This window comes from Serinus canaria, chromosome 9 (assembly GCF_022539315.1).
Source record: "Serinus canaria isolate serCan28SL12 chromosome 9, serCan2020, whole genome shotgun sequence".
Classification (NCBI taxonomy): domain Eukaryota; kingdom Metazoa; phylum Chordata; class Aves; order Passeriformes; family Fringillidae; genus Serinus; species Serinus canaria.
In genome coordinates, this window is record NC_066323.1 from 1,616,089 (window position 1) to 1,631,537 (window position 15,449).

The window sequence follows — 15,449 nt, forward strand, 5'->3', positions numbered from 1 at the left end:
GTGTCCCTGCAGCTCCTGGGGGCACAGCCTGGCTCTGGGGATGGTGCCAGGGAGTTTTGCTGGATATTCCCTGGTTTTACCCCATTCTGCTCCAGGCTGTGTCATCCTGGAGCCCCAAACAGTGACAGGAATTGCACCAAATGTTTTGTTGGAACCCTTGGAGTGGCCCAGGGAGGGAGAAGGATTCCCTGGAGGGTCAGAGCTCAGAGTGCTGGGCTCACTCACTGCACAGGATTTATTTGGGCTCACTCACTGCACAGTATTTATTATTTGCTGGTTTTAGGCTCAATCACTGCACAGTATTTATTATTTGCTGGTTTTAGGCTCACTCACTGCACAGTATTTATTGTTTGCTGTTTTTTAGGCTCACTCACTGCACAGTATTTATTATTTTCTGGTTTTTAGGCTCAGTCACTGCACAGTATTTATTATTTGCTATTTTTGGGCTCACTCACTGCACAGTATGTATTTACCATTTGCTGGTTTTGGTGTTTTGGTGGGTTTGTGTGGAGCAGGAGGCTCTGAGGCCATCACCCACCCCCAGCCCAGCCCTGCAGCCCCTTCTCCCCCTGTGCCTGAGCTCAGCATCCCCCCAGCCTGGGCAGCTCCAGGGCCACCCCTGAGTGTCCCCAGCAGTCATTTCCCGGTTCCCACCCTGATTTCCAGGGTTTGGATGTCTCTGAGTGGAGCAGCCCGAGCAGGAAGCCAGGGCTGGACGCTCCTGGGGCTCTGGGGAGGCTCCCACCTCATCTCCAGCAGGGAACATTTCCCTTCTCCAGCCATCCCAGCCGTCTGTGCTGCCCAGAAGGGACACGGCAGGGCCAGCAGCACCCCCAGGGCTGGGCTGCATCCAGGAGGGGCCATTCCAGAGCTTTTCCCTGTTTTCCAGGCCGCCTCCAGGGCTGACACGGTTGTTTGAGGAGAGTAAAAATAGCCGGGTCAAAGCTCTGCTGCCCCCTCAGCATCCTCAGCATCCTCAGCATCCTCAGCATCCTCAGCATCCTCAGCACCCTCAGCATCCTCAGCATCCTCGCATCTGCGTCTTTCCCTGAGGATCTTCCCTGTGGAGCACACAGCCCTCTCCTGGAAAAACAGCTGGAAGGGTTTCCTCCCCGTTTTTTCCCACCTTTTCCTCCCTTTATTCCCGTTTTTTAACAGCCTCCTGCCTGGGTGATGCCCTGAGCAGCCTCATTTGGGGGTGTTGGATTTTCCCCCAGGAAAAGTCTCCGGCTGCCCAGGGAATCCAGGGAATTCAGGCTCCTGTGGACAAACTGGGGTGGTAAAGGTTGAGTTTGGTAAAAATGAAATCTCTTCAGAAGGAAGGGGGAACGAGGGGGAAATGGGAAAGGGTTTGGTGCTCACACCCTGCCCTGGGGCATTGCCCAACACTACCGACCCCAAAAAACCGGGATCCCTGGAATTCCTGGGATGTGTGGGACAGCAGGGAGCAGCCAGGGTGACATCCACAAAAACTGGGATTACCTGGAATTCCTGGGACGTGTGGGACAGCAGGGAAGCCGCTGGAATGCAGTCAGAGTGACCTCCAGGAAAACTGGGATCACCTGGATTTCCCGGAGAAATGACTGGGAAGCAGCCGGGATGCAGGTAGGAGAACTGGGATCACTGGGAATTGCTGGTGGAATGGCCAGGAAGCAGCTGGGATCACCTGGAATTGCTGGGATCACCTGGAATTGCTGGAGGAAGGGCCGGGAATCACCAGCTGGGATCACCTGGAATTGCTGGGATCACCTGGAATTGCTGGAGGAAGGGCCGGGAATCACCAGCTGGGATCACCTGGAATTGCTGGAGGAATGGCCGGGAAGCAGCCGGGATGCAGCCAGGTAAACTGGGATCGCCTGGCATTGCCGGGATCACCTGGAATTCCCAGAGGAAGGGCCGGGAAGCAGGCGGGATCACCTGCAGTTGCTGGGATCACCTGGAATTGCTGGGATGAGCGGGAATTCCCGGAGGAGCGGCCGGGGAGCAGGCAGAGCATCCCCTGAAGGCGGAGCCGGCAGCGCAGCCCGGGCTCTGCCCGCCCGACCCTTTCACCTCCCGCGGCTCTCGGGATGCTCCGGGGCAGCCGGGGCGGGATCATCCCGCCGGGAATTGCTGCTCCTGACTCATGAGAGCCGTGTGGGAGAGCGGCAGGGCTGGGAAAGAATCCGCTGCTATTTTTAACCGCCGGGAATAGGACGAGGCTGAGCTCTGGGGCTGAGCTGTGAATAACAGCGGGGTGAAATCACGGCGAGCGTCCGCGCCTGGATCGCGGCAGCCTCCGGAGAACCAGGGTGACTAACCAGGAAAAATGCTACTCCCTGGAAAACACGAGGGATTTCAGCGTGGAAAAAGGGTTTGGTGGTTCCAGACCGACACGAGGATCCCTCCATCCCAAAGGATATTTCAGGGTTTCTGTGTCCAGCCCTGGGTGGGCACTCAGGGATTCCACGTGGATGGTGTGGGGTCAGGGCTCCATCCTGGAATCACTTCCAGGGGTTAGGATCAGTTGGTTCCAAGGGAAAACAGCAAAACATCCCTTAGAGGAAGAGGAAGAGGAAGAGGAAGAGGAAGAGGAAGAGGAAGAGGAAGAAGAAGAGGAAGAGGAAGAGCTGCTCACTATCTGTGACTGAAAAAACCTCAGCCAAAGTCACTGCATGAGGAGGAGCCTTCCCATAGAGTCCAGGGATTAAAATCCTAATTATGAGGAATTATTGCAAAGGGAAAACCAGTCCAGGCCAACCTTTCTAACGCTCCTGTGCAGCAGAAGGAAGAAAGAAGAATATTTGGGGTGTTACCTGCAAGCTGGAGGCCTGAAAATCCACTGATATCAATATCACTGCCCTAATATTTCCATCTTTTATTTATTGGAGAAAAGAAAGCTGTGTTAAATAAATGAATATTTTATACATAAAACACAGAAATAAATACAGAATAGACAGCAATGAATGGATTTTATTTATTTCTTCGATCTGACTGATTTATGACAGAAAACACATTTCATTTCTGGAGGACACCCAAACTTGTTAACAGCCTGGGAAGGAGTCAGGGCTGTCCAGGAGGGTTTCAGCCTCTCTCTCTCACTTTCCCTGGGTTTTAAACAGTCCAACAGCAAATATTTGCTGGCAGAGGAGATTTCTGAGCCGTGAGGTAATGGCTGGTGGAGTTTTTTACATTTGCAGAGTCATCTCCTCGGGTTTTGGGCCTTATTGCAGTTACAGATGTGCCTGGGAAGGGGGAGGCACTGGAGCTCAGCTCTGGGGTTTGATTCCAGCAGTCCAGAGCTGCCCCTGAGCCCTGCTCCGAGCTCCTGCTGCTGGATGGGCTTCCTTAGGAGCTGCCCTGGGAGCTTTTACAGGAATATTAGGAATATTTTGTTCTATTAAGAAGGATTTAAGGATTATTTTGGCCTTGGAGGAGGTGCCCACCAGGCTGTGTTTGATTTTCATGGAATCCTGGAATGGTTTTGCTGGGAAGGGACCTTAAAGCTCATCCCATTCCAGCTTGCCATGGGCAGGGACAGCTCCCACCATCCCAGGGCACTCCAAGCTGGCCTTGGACACTTCCAGGGATGTGGCAGCCACGGATTTCCTGTCCAACCTCCAGTGCAGCAGCCATTTGCTCCATAATTCCTGTAAAAGCCTCAATTGTCACAAGGTTTGGATCTCTCAGAAACTAAAATTTCATTGAGGCTGAGAGTGCTGGGCTTGTCCTGCCAACACCCAGAGCTGTGCTTCCCTCCATCAGTCCCTGGGGCTTTTCCAGCCACCAAACACGTGAGGCTTCCACAGTCTTCCCAAAAAACGAACCTCAGGTCATCCTGATGTTTTTTCCTGAGCGGTTTTCCCATATTTGGGGGAAAAACACATCAGGGAAATTCAGATGTGAAGCATCTCTGTGCCAAGAGCATTTCATGGAGCAGCTTCCCACGGGGAAGAGTTTGGAGCTCCCCAAATGCCAGAGGTCCCGGGGACAATGGCACCATCAATTGGTTCTTGTGCTGTGTCAGCACTTTGGCACCACCTGAGAGGTCTGGAAGCTGAGCCTTAATGATCTGCTGCTCCAAAGGATCGATGGTTTCTGCAGGGGTCATTTGCAGGATCAATAGTTGTCCATCCCCTGCAAAACTGGAGAAAATCAGCCCAAAGCTCCTTCCCAGAAACAGCTCTGGGTCTGACCTGGCTCCAGGGAGCCCCAGAGTGGGTTTCACACAGATTTTGGGATGGGGGAGGCAGGATGTGGCCACTCATGAGGAGTTTATTCCTGCCCACAACTCCTGCTCCTGCCCCAAGGCTCTGCTGTGCTTGGGGACAGAGAAATTCCAGCTTGGATGGAGCTGGGAGCAACCTGCTCTAGTGGAAGGTGTCTCTGCCCATGGAATCCTGATGGAATCCTGATGGAATCAAAGATCCCCACCTGCCAATGCACACCCACTCCACAGATTCCCAAAATGAGGCAAAAATCCCCCAAATCCCCCAAACCCACAGAGGGTGCAGCCCCTCCATCCACAGCCCCCCCAGGATGAATCCTCTGGCCCTGGCTCCTCCTGGGCCTGTATTCCTGCATTTTCCTGAGCTGGGCTGCTGCAGAGCACAGCTGCATGCCAGGACTGGAATTCTCATTCCTTCCTGTGCCCTGCTCACTCCAGCCACAATTTTCCCTGTGTGCTGGGACACGGAGCTGCTCCCGAGCCCCTGCTGCAGGCTGAGCAGCAAAGCCCAGCTCAAGGCACACAGGCCCAGCCTAAAGGCTGGCTTTATGGAGCTACCAACAGGCTTTAATATTTCATGGGAGCCCAGCAGAGCAGAGATGCTGCTCAAGGCTGAGTTCTATCAACAGCCAGGCAGGCTGCTCCAGGCACCTCCTGTTTGCTCCCTGTTTGCCTCCCAAACACCCCCTCAGTTCCTGCCAGCTCTGCAGGGAATGTGGGCCCTGGAGCTGCTGCTGGAGCTCCTCAGAGCATCCCAGATCCTGCTGGCCATGGGCAGGGATCAGCCCCCAGAGCAAAGGCACCTCTGTGTGAGGCAGCAGCTCCTAAAGCTGAGGGGCTGCACCCACTGCTGGCACCTCCTGCCCTCCTCTCCCAGCCCCTGCTCTCTTCTGCACGGGGATATGTCTCCAGAATGAGGACACAGATGCAGAACAAACCCCTGAAATCCAGAAAGAAACAGCAATTTCTCCTGGTTTGCCAGAAGCCCAGCACCACCAACACCTCCTTCCTGAAACTCTGTCACAGCTGAGAATTTTTCCCCTCATTTTTGCCCCCGCGCGCTCCAAAATGTGTCACAAATACAATTACCCAAAAGTGGGGGTGACAGCAGGGGGATGGCTGGCAGCTATCAGCAGTGACACCATCACCAGGAGGGGAAAGAGGACAAAGGGAAGGAATTTACCCCACGTGAGGCTCACGTAGGTGGGTCAGCAGTTGCCTATCAGATCTGGCAGGGTCACCCCAGAGGAAACCAAGCAGAAAAGGTCTGGTCAGCTTTTGCCACGTTCCTCACTTTGATGTTAGTCAGTTTTTCCATGATGAGAGCTCCCTGTCCTCTCCCTTTTGCTGGAGTTTTGCAGTTAGGATGAAGGTAATCAGCAAACCACAGAGATGAGGGGCTGTGCTCCTGGGGGTGGGTTGGGACACCACTGGGTGACACAGGGACCTGTGAAACCTTAGTGGCAGGAATAGAGCCCAACAAAAATGAAGAAAGAAGCTCTCACTGTGCCTGCCCTGGTACCCGGCCCCAGTCTGTCAGTGCCTGCTCTGACACTGCCATTGCCTCCCTTCTTAAGCTGCAAAATCCGTGCTGGGCTCTGCACCCTGAGTTGCTCCTGGCTCAGGTGTCACTTACCCTGATGTCCATGGGTTCTGCTCATCCCTGCACCCTTGGGTTTATCCCACGAGCTCAGGCACTGCTCATCCCCTCATCCTGAGGTGCCACACGTCCCTGTGTCCTTGGCTCATCCCTGCATGCTCAGCTTCACTCTCCCATCCTTGGTCCCTCTCATCTCCACATCCCTGGGTCCCTCCCCGTGCTGGGTCCTGCTGTCCCGGTGTCCTCACGCGCAGCCTGTCCCTGTCACCCGGGCTCAGCTCAGCCGTGACTCTGGCGGGGCCATCCCGCCGCGCCTGGCGGCGTGCCCCGGCCCCATTAGGCTGAGCAGGGCGGCCAAATGGCCCCATCAATATTTGATGCGGCCCGAGCCCCATCAGCGAGCGCGGATAAAGCGCGGCGCTGCGGGCGGGCGGCGGGGCGCGCAGCGGGGATGGCGGGCGGCCGCTGCGGCCGGGCCGGCTGTGCCGGGCCGGGGGTCGCGGCTGCTCCGGGGGCCGTGTCGGGGCCGCCGTGGGTGCCGCGGGCGCGGTGGCTGGCGCGGAGGCTGGCGGCGCTGCTGGTGCTGCTGGCGCTGCTGGCCGCGGGCTGCGCTCTCCGCCGCCGCGCCTGCCCCGCGCCCCGCCGGCCGCGCCCCGCGCCCCGCCGCGCCCCGCGCCCCGCCCCAGCCTCCGCGGGCACCGCCGGGCCCCCGGCACCCCGCACGGGCCTGGAGCTGCCGCACCTGCCCAGCTACGAGGAGGTGAAACACCTGCCCAGCTACGAGGAGGCGCAGCGCTGCCCGCCCGCGGAGCGGGGAGCGGCCGCGGGGATGCGGGGCTGAGCGCCCCGGCCGGGCCCGCGGGCATCGCACCGATGGACCTGCGGCACCTGCGGGATGGATCGTCCTCATCCTCATCCTCATCCTCGTCCTCGTCCTCGTCCGGATCCCCTGGAGGGACAGCGGACAGCCCCAGGTGTGGCGGGAGGATGCAGGGCAGGATCCAGCCGCGCTCTCTGGTGGGACAGTGAGGAGCCCCGGGAATGCTCCACAGCGCAGGGGGACAGGCTGGGCTCTGCAAAGGGACCTGCGGGATTCCTGAGGACCATGGAGCGGTGAGACACGCAGCCCGGAGCCGCTGGGACAGCCGGCAGGACAGCAGGGTGTCTCACGGGGACATGGCACAGCCCTGGAAGGGAGGAAGGTGACTTGGGGACATCACCTCCAGCGGAAGCACACGGAGCGATGGGAAGCCCTGGCTGTGGTTTCGGTCAGCATTCCCCGCTGCCCTCACCCCGGCTCGCGTTCCCCGGGAATTTTGGGATGGCTCGCTGTGGGATTTTGCTGTGTGGACACGACTGGGTGATGCTGACCCCTGAAGGGTGCCAGAGGGAGCCTTTGGGACAGCAGGACCAGGCTGTGCCCCTGGCCAGGGCAGCAGGGGGAGGAGGGAACCCCTCCAGAACCTGCAAATGGAATATCAGCGCCTCCTGCTCCGGCTCACTGCGGGAGCTGGGAGCCCTCCTGCTCCAAGGGAGATGAATGTCACAGCTGCTGCCACAGCTGGCAACTCCTCCATGACCCTGCAGGAGCCGGGAGTGCCTCCCTCACTCCTGAATGCTTCCTACAGCACCAGCCCAGCTCAGCCCGGCTCTCTGACATGGAACTGCTCGGTGCCCAAAGCTTGCATTAAATACCTTTTATTTTCCTGTCCTAGCTTGACTTGATCACTCAGAGCTGAGGATGTGCTCAGTGCAGCAGTAACAGCCACGAGCACCTCTCCCTTCCCTTCCCTTCCTTCCCTTCCCTTCCCTTCCCTTCCCTTCCCTTCCCTTCCCTTCCCTTCCCTTCCCTTCCCTTCCCTTCCCTTCCCTTCCCTTCCCTTCCCTTCCCTTCCCTTCCCTTCCCAAACCTTCCCAAACCTTCCCAAACCTTCCCAAACCTTCCCAAACCTTCCCAAACCTTCCCAAACCTTCCCTTCCCAAACCTTCCCTTCCCAAACCTTCCCTTCCCAAACCTTCCCAAACCTTCCCTTCCCAAACCTTCCCTTCCCAAACCTTCCCTTCCCAAACCTTCCCAAACCTTCCCAAACCTTCCCTCTTTTGCAGGTGTCTAATGGCAAAGCAAACCTGCATAAATAAATAAACCTATTTATTTAAAATACAGATCAGATTTTCAGGACTGCAGGGCTCCAACTAGCACAGTCATTTCTTTTCATGGAGTAAGATTATTCTCACAGACCCTTCATGAAAAACCCAGAAATAATGAAGTATTTTATTGTTTGGTACAACCAAGCTCTGTGCAGGCTCGTCCCTCCCTTTCCCTGACCAGCCCATCCTGTTTTCCCAAACTTTTACAGGAGGGCAAAGGCACCTGAACTAAAATGAAAAGGTTAAATTCCAGTATTGGAAATTTTATAGCACAAGGCATCCCGTGACTGATGTGGATCAATAGAAATAAAGTTTGGAAATAGAGATTCTCACATGTGATCAATTCATAAAATCCTTTTTTCTCCCTGGCTCTTCCCCACCCCCTGCAGAGTAAAATTTCATCTCTGTTATCATCAAAATAAAGAAATGGAGGTCTTAAAGTGTTTAATAAAAACATGTAAAAGCCAATATAAACACCATATCTCTAATATAAAAATAGTAAATTGCTTCTCTCCAGCCTGCCCCCAGCTGTGGGTGATACAAACTTTGTATTTCTATAAATACCTGGTAACATTTCAGAGTTAGCTTTTACAAAGCTTCAGGCTTTTCCACAGCTGCTCATTTATACTTGTGACTACTCTGAAGTGAATCAGGCAACAATCACCAGATTTGCTGCAGGAAACAGTTCCACATAATCTGTAAAATCAAATTTTCATGTCAGATGATTCAAACCTTCCTCCTGCTCCAGTCCCAAAGGGTAAAATCCCACAGACCAATCCAGATCTCAAAGTTTTATTGCCTTAAAAACCAGAAAACAAAAGTTATTTTTAATTTTCCCTCTGAACTATTACAAATATGCAGTAGGGTTTTAAACACCCACCTGAGCTTTTACTTTTGCCTCATTTGAGGAGTTTGTTTTTCACCTAAAGATGCATTTTTCAACCTCCCTTTCTGTAACCAGAGAGGATTTACTGTGGCCAAGGTTAAATGAAGTGAATGAACTCAACTCCCACCCTGCCATGACAAAATTTGGGTTATTTTTGATTATTGATCCATCACAGCAGCACCTGAACAACTGAATTTTAATGATGTTAATTGATCTCTCTTTCTTAAATTGGTTTAAATCAAGAAGTCAGTAATTAAAGAAGAGGTATTTCTTTTTAAAAGAGGGTTTTAAAATAATTTCTCGTTCTGGGCAATAATGTAACCAAAATGTACCTGAAACATCTGTATCCTTCTGCTATTTATTTTAACTTAATACTGAAATAACTGGAAACAGGTAAAAACAGAATAAAAACTTTGGAAACCTCAGAAAATTCAGCTCCAAGTTCCCCTGGCATTGATGGATGGCACTTCCCCTGGAATGACAGTCCCTGCCACAATGCCACAAAAGGCACAGAGGAACATTTCCTCCTGAGAATATCCTGAAATTCACATTTCACACCCAGGGTCACAACTCTATTTAGAACCTGGGAATAAAAGTGATTTTCCAAAATATTTTGTTTTGTTTTCTCTTTAACACCAGGATGCTCAGGACTGGAGGTGTGTGATAAAAAATGGAATTAAACCCTTCTCCCATCCCCTCCAAATGGAATTAAAACACCCCAAATACTCTTTTTTCAGCACTCAGTATTGCAGCTCTCAGGTACATTTAAAATCTCCACTTTGATTTGGTTTTATTAAGAAATTGATGAACTGTGCAAGAAAGGGGCACACACAATGATTTACAAATTTGCTGTATGTACAGATATTTAATATTTTGCTGGTAACATTTCAAAGATACATAATAAACCTTGTCACTGAGGAATAAACTGGAAATATATTTATAACTTAAAGAAAATGAAGCCAGTTTTGGGTGTGAAACAAAGAAAAATGTATCTTGATGAAATAATATAAATTTTAAAAAATTTACATATCAAGTGCTTTGGGCAGAAAAAAGACATGAAATATTCTCCTATTTTAATATTCTTGTCAATTTTACACGTCAGATGCTACAAATGTTTGTTACTTCCAACAACCCTGGAAGCACATTCCAAAGTACCTTAAACAAAAAAAAAATCCTTTTACTGCTGAATGTTTTGCTCAGTGACAAACCTGAGCTGCTGAAATTATCTGAAATCATCTAGTAAAGATCTCACTACCAAATATGCATTCCCACAACTGTGAGGGAAGTGTTTGTACTTGAGAGGCTCAAGCTCCTTTTTTTTTTTTGGCATTTTCAGCACTTCCAGTTTGCTAAATTTGTTTTGGGGCAATTGAAACAAGTCTGGAGAGGTGCCTGAGGCTGCAGCAAGAACCAAACTGCTCAGCTCAGGGCTTTAACTGTGATTTTAACCCAGGTCAAGGAATATTAATGGCAATGAAAATTTAAAATCACTAAGAGAGGAACTGTTAATTGCCTTTGTTCTCATACCTGTAGTCAGCACTGGCACCAGAACATAAACCCAGCTCAAAGTGAAAGGAAATAATTAATCCTGTGTGCCCCCCAAGGATTGAAATCCACAGAAATTCCCACTCCTGTGACCCACAGAATGTTTGCTGTGGATTTTTTTTTACAACAAAGCAGTACCAAATATTGAAGCAGCACTTTGAAGGTGTCCAAAATGTGAATTATTGCTGCACAGTCACACTGCTCCTCCCTGCAGCACTGGCTGCTGCTCGTTCTCTCTCTTTAGCAATTTCCATCTCGATTTTGGCTTTGATTTTATTCCAATCCACTTCCAGCTGCAAGAAGAGAAAAATGAAACACAGAGAGCTCAACATTAGAGAGAGCCAGGTCAGGTATTCCATTTAAAACTACAATTATCAAGTGCTGGCTACCCAAACTCCTGCAAGATCTGAAGGCACAGCTGAGTTCTAACTGAGCTTTGCCTTTAAAATAAACCTCTCCTGTGTGGAAATATTCCAGGGGGATCCAAGATGCAGCTGCTGAACTCCAGGATGTGCCCTCAGCCCTCAGGATGTGTAAAACACTGATAAATTGATTTCCTGGGGATGCAGAGGGTTTCCAATAAATGTATATTGAACTGTTGATGGTATTTAAAGTCAGGATGGTTTGTAGTTCATAAATACCCAGATTCCTTCAAAGTTTGTTACTGTTTCTATCCATAAAATGCCATGGAAAATGTTGGGAATATTTGAGACTTGTTGAGCCACGGTGAAGTTTAACTCCCTGTTCATAGAAAACAACTGTGCCTTCCCTTGAGTGAACTTTACCAGATATTAAATATATATATATTGTGAATCTTCAAATTAAAGCCATGCCCAGCCATTCCTGGCCAATATTAGGCCAAAACCTGTAAAAATTCCACATTTCTGTTCACATTTGAGGCACAGAAGGAAAACTGAGGTGCAAACCCACCCCAGCCTCCAGCAGGAACAGCCCTGAGGGACACTTACACCTTCTGCATACTGCAAAAACCTTTGGTTGGTTTCTTTTTTCCCAAAATCCTCCAGGAATTTCCGTCTGTAAGCCAGGACTGTGTCCACGTGTGTCCTGTGCTTCACTGCCAGCTCCAGGGCTCTGCAACAGAGCAGGAAAGGGCTGGGGAAATGCTCTGGCACCACCACAACCACCCAGAAACTCTGAGGCTGAGGGCAGAGCTCCCAAATCCAACCCCACATTAGCATCAGGAGGTTCAAAGTAACCAGGGATGAACAAATCCCAACAATCATTCCCACTGCCAAGCTCATCACATCATTAATTGGAGCCCAGGAGGCTTTTCATCTCAAGGAAATGCAGAATATTTCAGAGTTTAGCATGAAAATAAGAATGTTTGATAACTGTTTTCCAGTCAGAAGTAGGTTCTGAACGCTCACAATACACATTCATGATTTGTTCTATAGAATATTTATAAATATTGTGTAGGTGGAAAAGGTCAGACACTGGATTAGTTTAATTCATCCCTCACACTTGGTTTCTTCTCAATGGCTTAAAACCACTGATATTTGATCTACAGAGCATTTTTAGATGATAGAATAAAAATCTATTCTTTTCCTAATACCCAGCTTGAACCTCCCCTGACACAGCTTCATAACAAAACAAAATTACAGATTTCTGGGGGAAAATCAACCTTTTGCCTGAAAGTATCAATGGAACAGCAGAGACATCAGGAGTAAACAACTCCGAGGATCCTGTCCCAAAACAGAACGTGGGGGTTTTGTTTAAATGAGAAATTCCTCCTTTGTTTTCTCAGCCTTAATCCATATTTTCTCCACCTACACAATGCTGGGAGTCTGGGTAGCCACAATTTTATTTTTAGCAGCAAGACATTTTCAAGCAGCCCAAATTCCACAGCCAGTCTGGGCCATCACTGAGGGCTCCTCTGTGCTAGCAGGGATGAGAAAGCAAAATGTTATTTCAAAAGGTTTCCAGGAATATTTTGGGCTTTTGTCACCAAATACTTGTATTTTCTAAACACAAAAATGCTGGGTTTTTAGGCTATGATTTAATTAGCTTTTTTTGAAGTCGTGGGTGATTACAAGATAAGAAATGAGTCAGCAATAAAACAACTGATGGAAATAATTAGGAAAATTTACTTTAATGGCAAACAACTCCTACCTTTCCCAGTTGTAAAGGTTAATGTTGATTTGGATGGCTTGGTAAACCAGGCCAGCCTGGAGCAGGAGGGTTTCAGCCTCCTGGCAGTTCCCACTGAAGAGCAGCATGTGAGCCAGCCTGGACTCCTTGGAGGGCAGCTCCTGGATGGAGTTGATGTACTGCACCTTGTCAATCTGCTCAGGAGGGGACAGCAGGGACAGTCATTCACTCACCTGGCTCTGAGGATGTCACTGGGATTTAATTCCATCTCTACCTGGGCCTGCTCACCTCACCAATGGCTGCATAGGCAATCTCAGCCGTGCTCATGTCCTTGTGGGCCACTGCCATGGCAGCCAAACAAGCCCACAGCGTCTGGTCCTGAAATTCAAAACAAAAACAACTTGGAAACCTCCAAATGTTCATTATCATGCTGCAAATGACTCCTCAAAGCAACTGCACAAGGCTTAAAAATGATGGGAGATATTACATTTCTCTGTGTGGCATTTATGGCACTGTGCTCTAATCATTTCTCTGATTAGGAAATGATTAATTATTTCTCAGAACTAAGAATTAGAAAAACTTCATGGTAATAATAATGTTATACCTTTTAATTATTATTTTATATATTACTTTAAATTGCATATTTATATTTTATTTATTTACAAATTTATAATCACAGACATATATTATTTATTTATTTATTCAATATTTATATTTGTATATATTACCTTTTTACTCTTTTATTTGTATTATTATTCTATATATTACTTTTATTGTTTCTGTGAGGGTTTTTTTGGGGTATTTTACACAACCTTGAGGAAACCCCATGAGCTCAGAATCCAGGAAGATCCTAAATGACATTTTGATGGATTTTCAAGTGACAACATTATGACAAAGACACACTAATAAACCACATTTCTATTTAGTTTCAGCTACCACATCTAAAACTCTATTCTGACAGGAAAAAATGCAATTTTGGACTTTTGGTCCAGGAATTAAGGAGAATTTTGCTGAGTGTGTTCAGTAACAAATCTGGAAATGAAGATTTCAAAAGGATCACTCTTGGCTGGAATCAGAATGAGCAGCTGCACTGAGGGTGCTCCAAACACATTCCCATATTTCCCAACTGACTTTTCCATCACTCAGGACAAACCCTCCTGCAGGAAGCCCAGAATTTGGGAAAATTAAGATTGTTCAGGGAATCAAATGCTCCTAAAAATCTTGTCACATTCTCTTCCCACTTCCCTTCTATTTAGAGAATCAGGTGACAAAATGCTGAAAACTCAGCCTGAAACAACCCAGGTGATGAATTTTTTTTGGATGGTTCCAAGTTGTTTCTTGTTGCTTTTTTTCCCCTCAAAAAAAAGACTCATTTTGTTATTCCTGATTGGAAATACTTTCTTCTCTCTACTTGGACTGCCAGAATCAAAATATCCCGACTTAAATGTTTAAATCAGGTGCAAATAAAGATTCTGCTACAATTAATTCTACTAATGCAACCCAAACTATCTGGATGTGCATTAATTTAATAATTAGTTACACAAATAGCAGAAATACACACTTAAGGTACTACATTTTCTAGGAATATACAGGAAGGAAGGTTTGAAGGGATTTTGTTGTTTTATAAACTACCACACTCACCTCATCTGTTGCTGTTGTCTAAATAAATACAAAAGAAAGCAATGGAAAAGGAAAAAAATAAGAAGATGTGAAATAAAATATGGAAATTAACAGGGAATTGTGGAAATGTCATTTTTCATTGGTTATATTAAGGCCCAGACCTTAAAGGTTTAAGGTCTTATAGGTCTAAGGTTATATATAAAGGCCCAGATCTTGAGTTTAAAAACTTTAAAAAATTTAAGTTTAGAACTGAATTCTGTGAGCAGCTGTGTTCAATCCAGCTGGACTGTGGTGTGGCTAAAACCAAGAATTATTATTTATCATACAACTTATGGAATGATGATGTCTTGGAATTCAGGACACCACCTCGATTTCCACGAGGGACAATGGAAAGGAGCACCAAGGCAGGCTGGAAAGGAGCTGTACCACTTGATATGGAGAGATGAGTGCTGAAGGAGAGCCAAACCCAGGACATGGCTGTGAGCAGCCCCAAAGGAGGCTCACCTTGACAAACCTGCAGAGCCTGAGCCCGTCCTGCCAGCGGGAGGAGCTGACGTGGCCGTGCAGGATGGCGGGGTAGGGCGAGACGTGCAGGTGCACCAGGGAGCCGTCTGCCCTCCTGATGGTCACCTGGCTGCCCACAAAGCTCACGATCTGCCCGCTCCTGCTGAACTCACTGCTCCAGGAAGGAAAAGAAGTCAGCATTATCACATTGTCACTGGCTGGGGGCTCTGTACACACCACAAACGGGACGGGGCTGCTGTGGAAGGTGCCTTGAGCTGTTTGATTTTTCAGCATCAGTCTCGTTCCATGGCTATGACAATGGGAAGATGCCAGCAGCTCACATCCCAACCAGCAGACAAAGAACTCAATGTTACAACTCACTTTATAACTTTTTTGCCCAATCACACAAAGCAGAAGCACACTGACAGTGGTTCCATCCAACCACTATAAGCACTCGTACCTTTGGTTAAACAATGCTTATTTCAAACACAACACCTGCTTGTGAGCCTTAAAACAGATGCACAGAGCTCCATTATTAAGCTTCAAACTTCCCAATATCTTGCTAGACAAATTTTCTGCAGCTTAGGAAGTTATCCTAGACAAGTATTAATACACAGACCATTGTTCTATTCCTCCTTGCTTTTCTACTTTTTAAATCATTTTTCTGCTGACCAATCTCATGGCTATTGCTCAGCTCTAATCACAGCTCTGCTGTCTCTGAGGCCTGCCTTTTGCAGCTTTCCCAAAACCCTCTGATTTTGTAGATTCCCACAAGGATTTAGTAGTTTTTATAGGAAAAGGATTTCTTTAAGATTGATTATTTGTGGCCT

At 48.5% G+C, this 15,449-nt stretch overlaps 1 protein-coding gene across 1 annotated transcript in view; it reads right to left on the reverse strand.

Moving 5' to 3' along the window:
- Positions 1 to 7,979: 7,979 nt before the first annotated feature.
- IFT80 (intraflagellar transport 80) overlaps positions 7,980 to 15,449 on the reverse strand; it is a 33,614-nt gene continuing 26,144 nt past the window's right edge. The window contains exons 16-21 of the mRNA XM_050978065.1: positions 14,620 to 14,791; positions 12,784 to 12,873; positions 12,517 to 12,689; positions 11,355 to 11,478; positions 10,525 to 10,679; positions 7,980 to 8,754 (exon numbers count right to left, since the gene is read on the reverse strand). Coding sequence (XP_050834022.1) covers positions 10,566 to 10,679; positions 11,355 to 11,478; positions 12,517 to 12,689; positions 12,784 to 12,873; positions 14,620 to 14,791 — 673 coding nt within the window. The 3' untranslated portion in view covers positions 7,980 to 8,754; positions 10,525 to 10,565. The remainder of the gene's footprint in view (positions 8,755 to 10,524; positions 10,680 to 11,354; positions 11,479 to 12,516; positions 12,690 to 12,783; positions 12,874 to 14,619; positions 14,792 to 15,449) is intronic.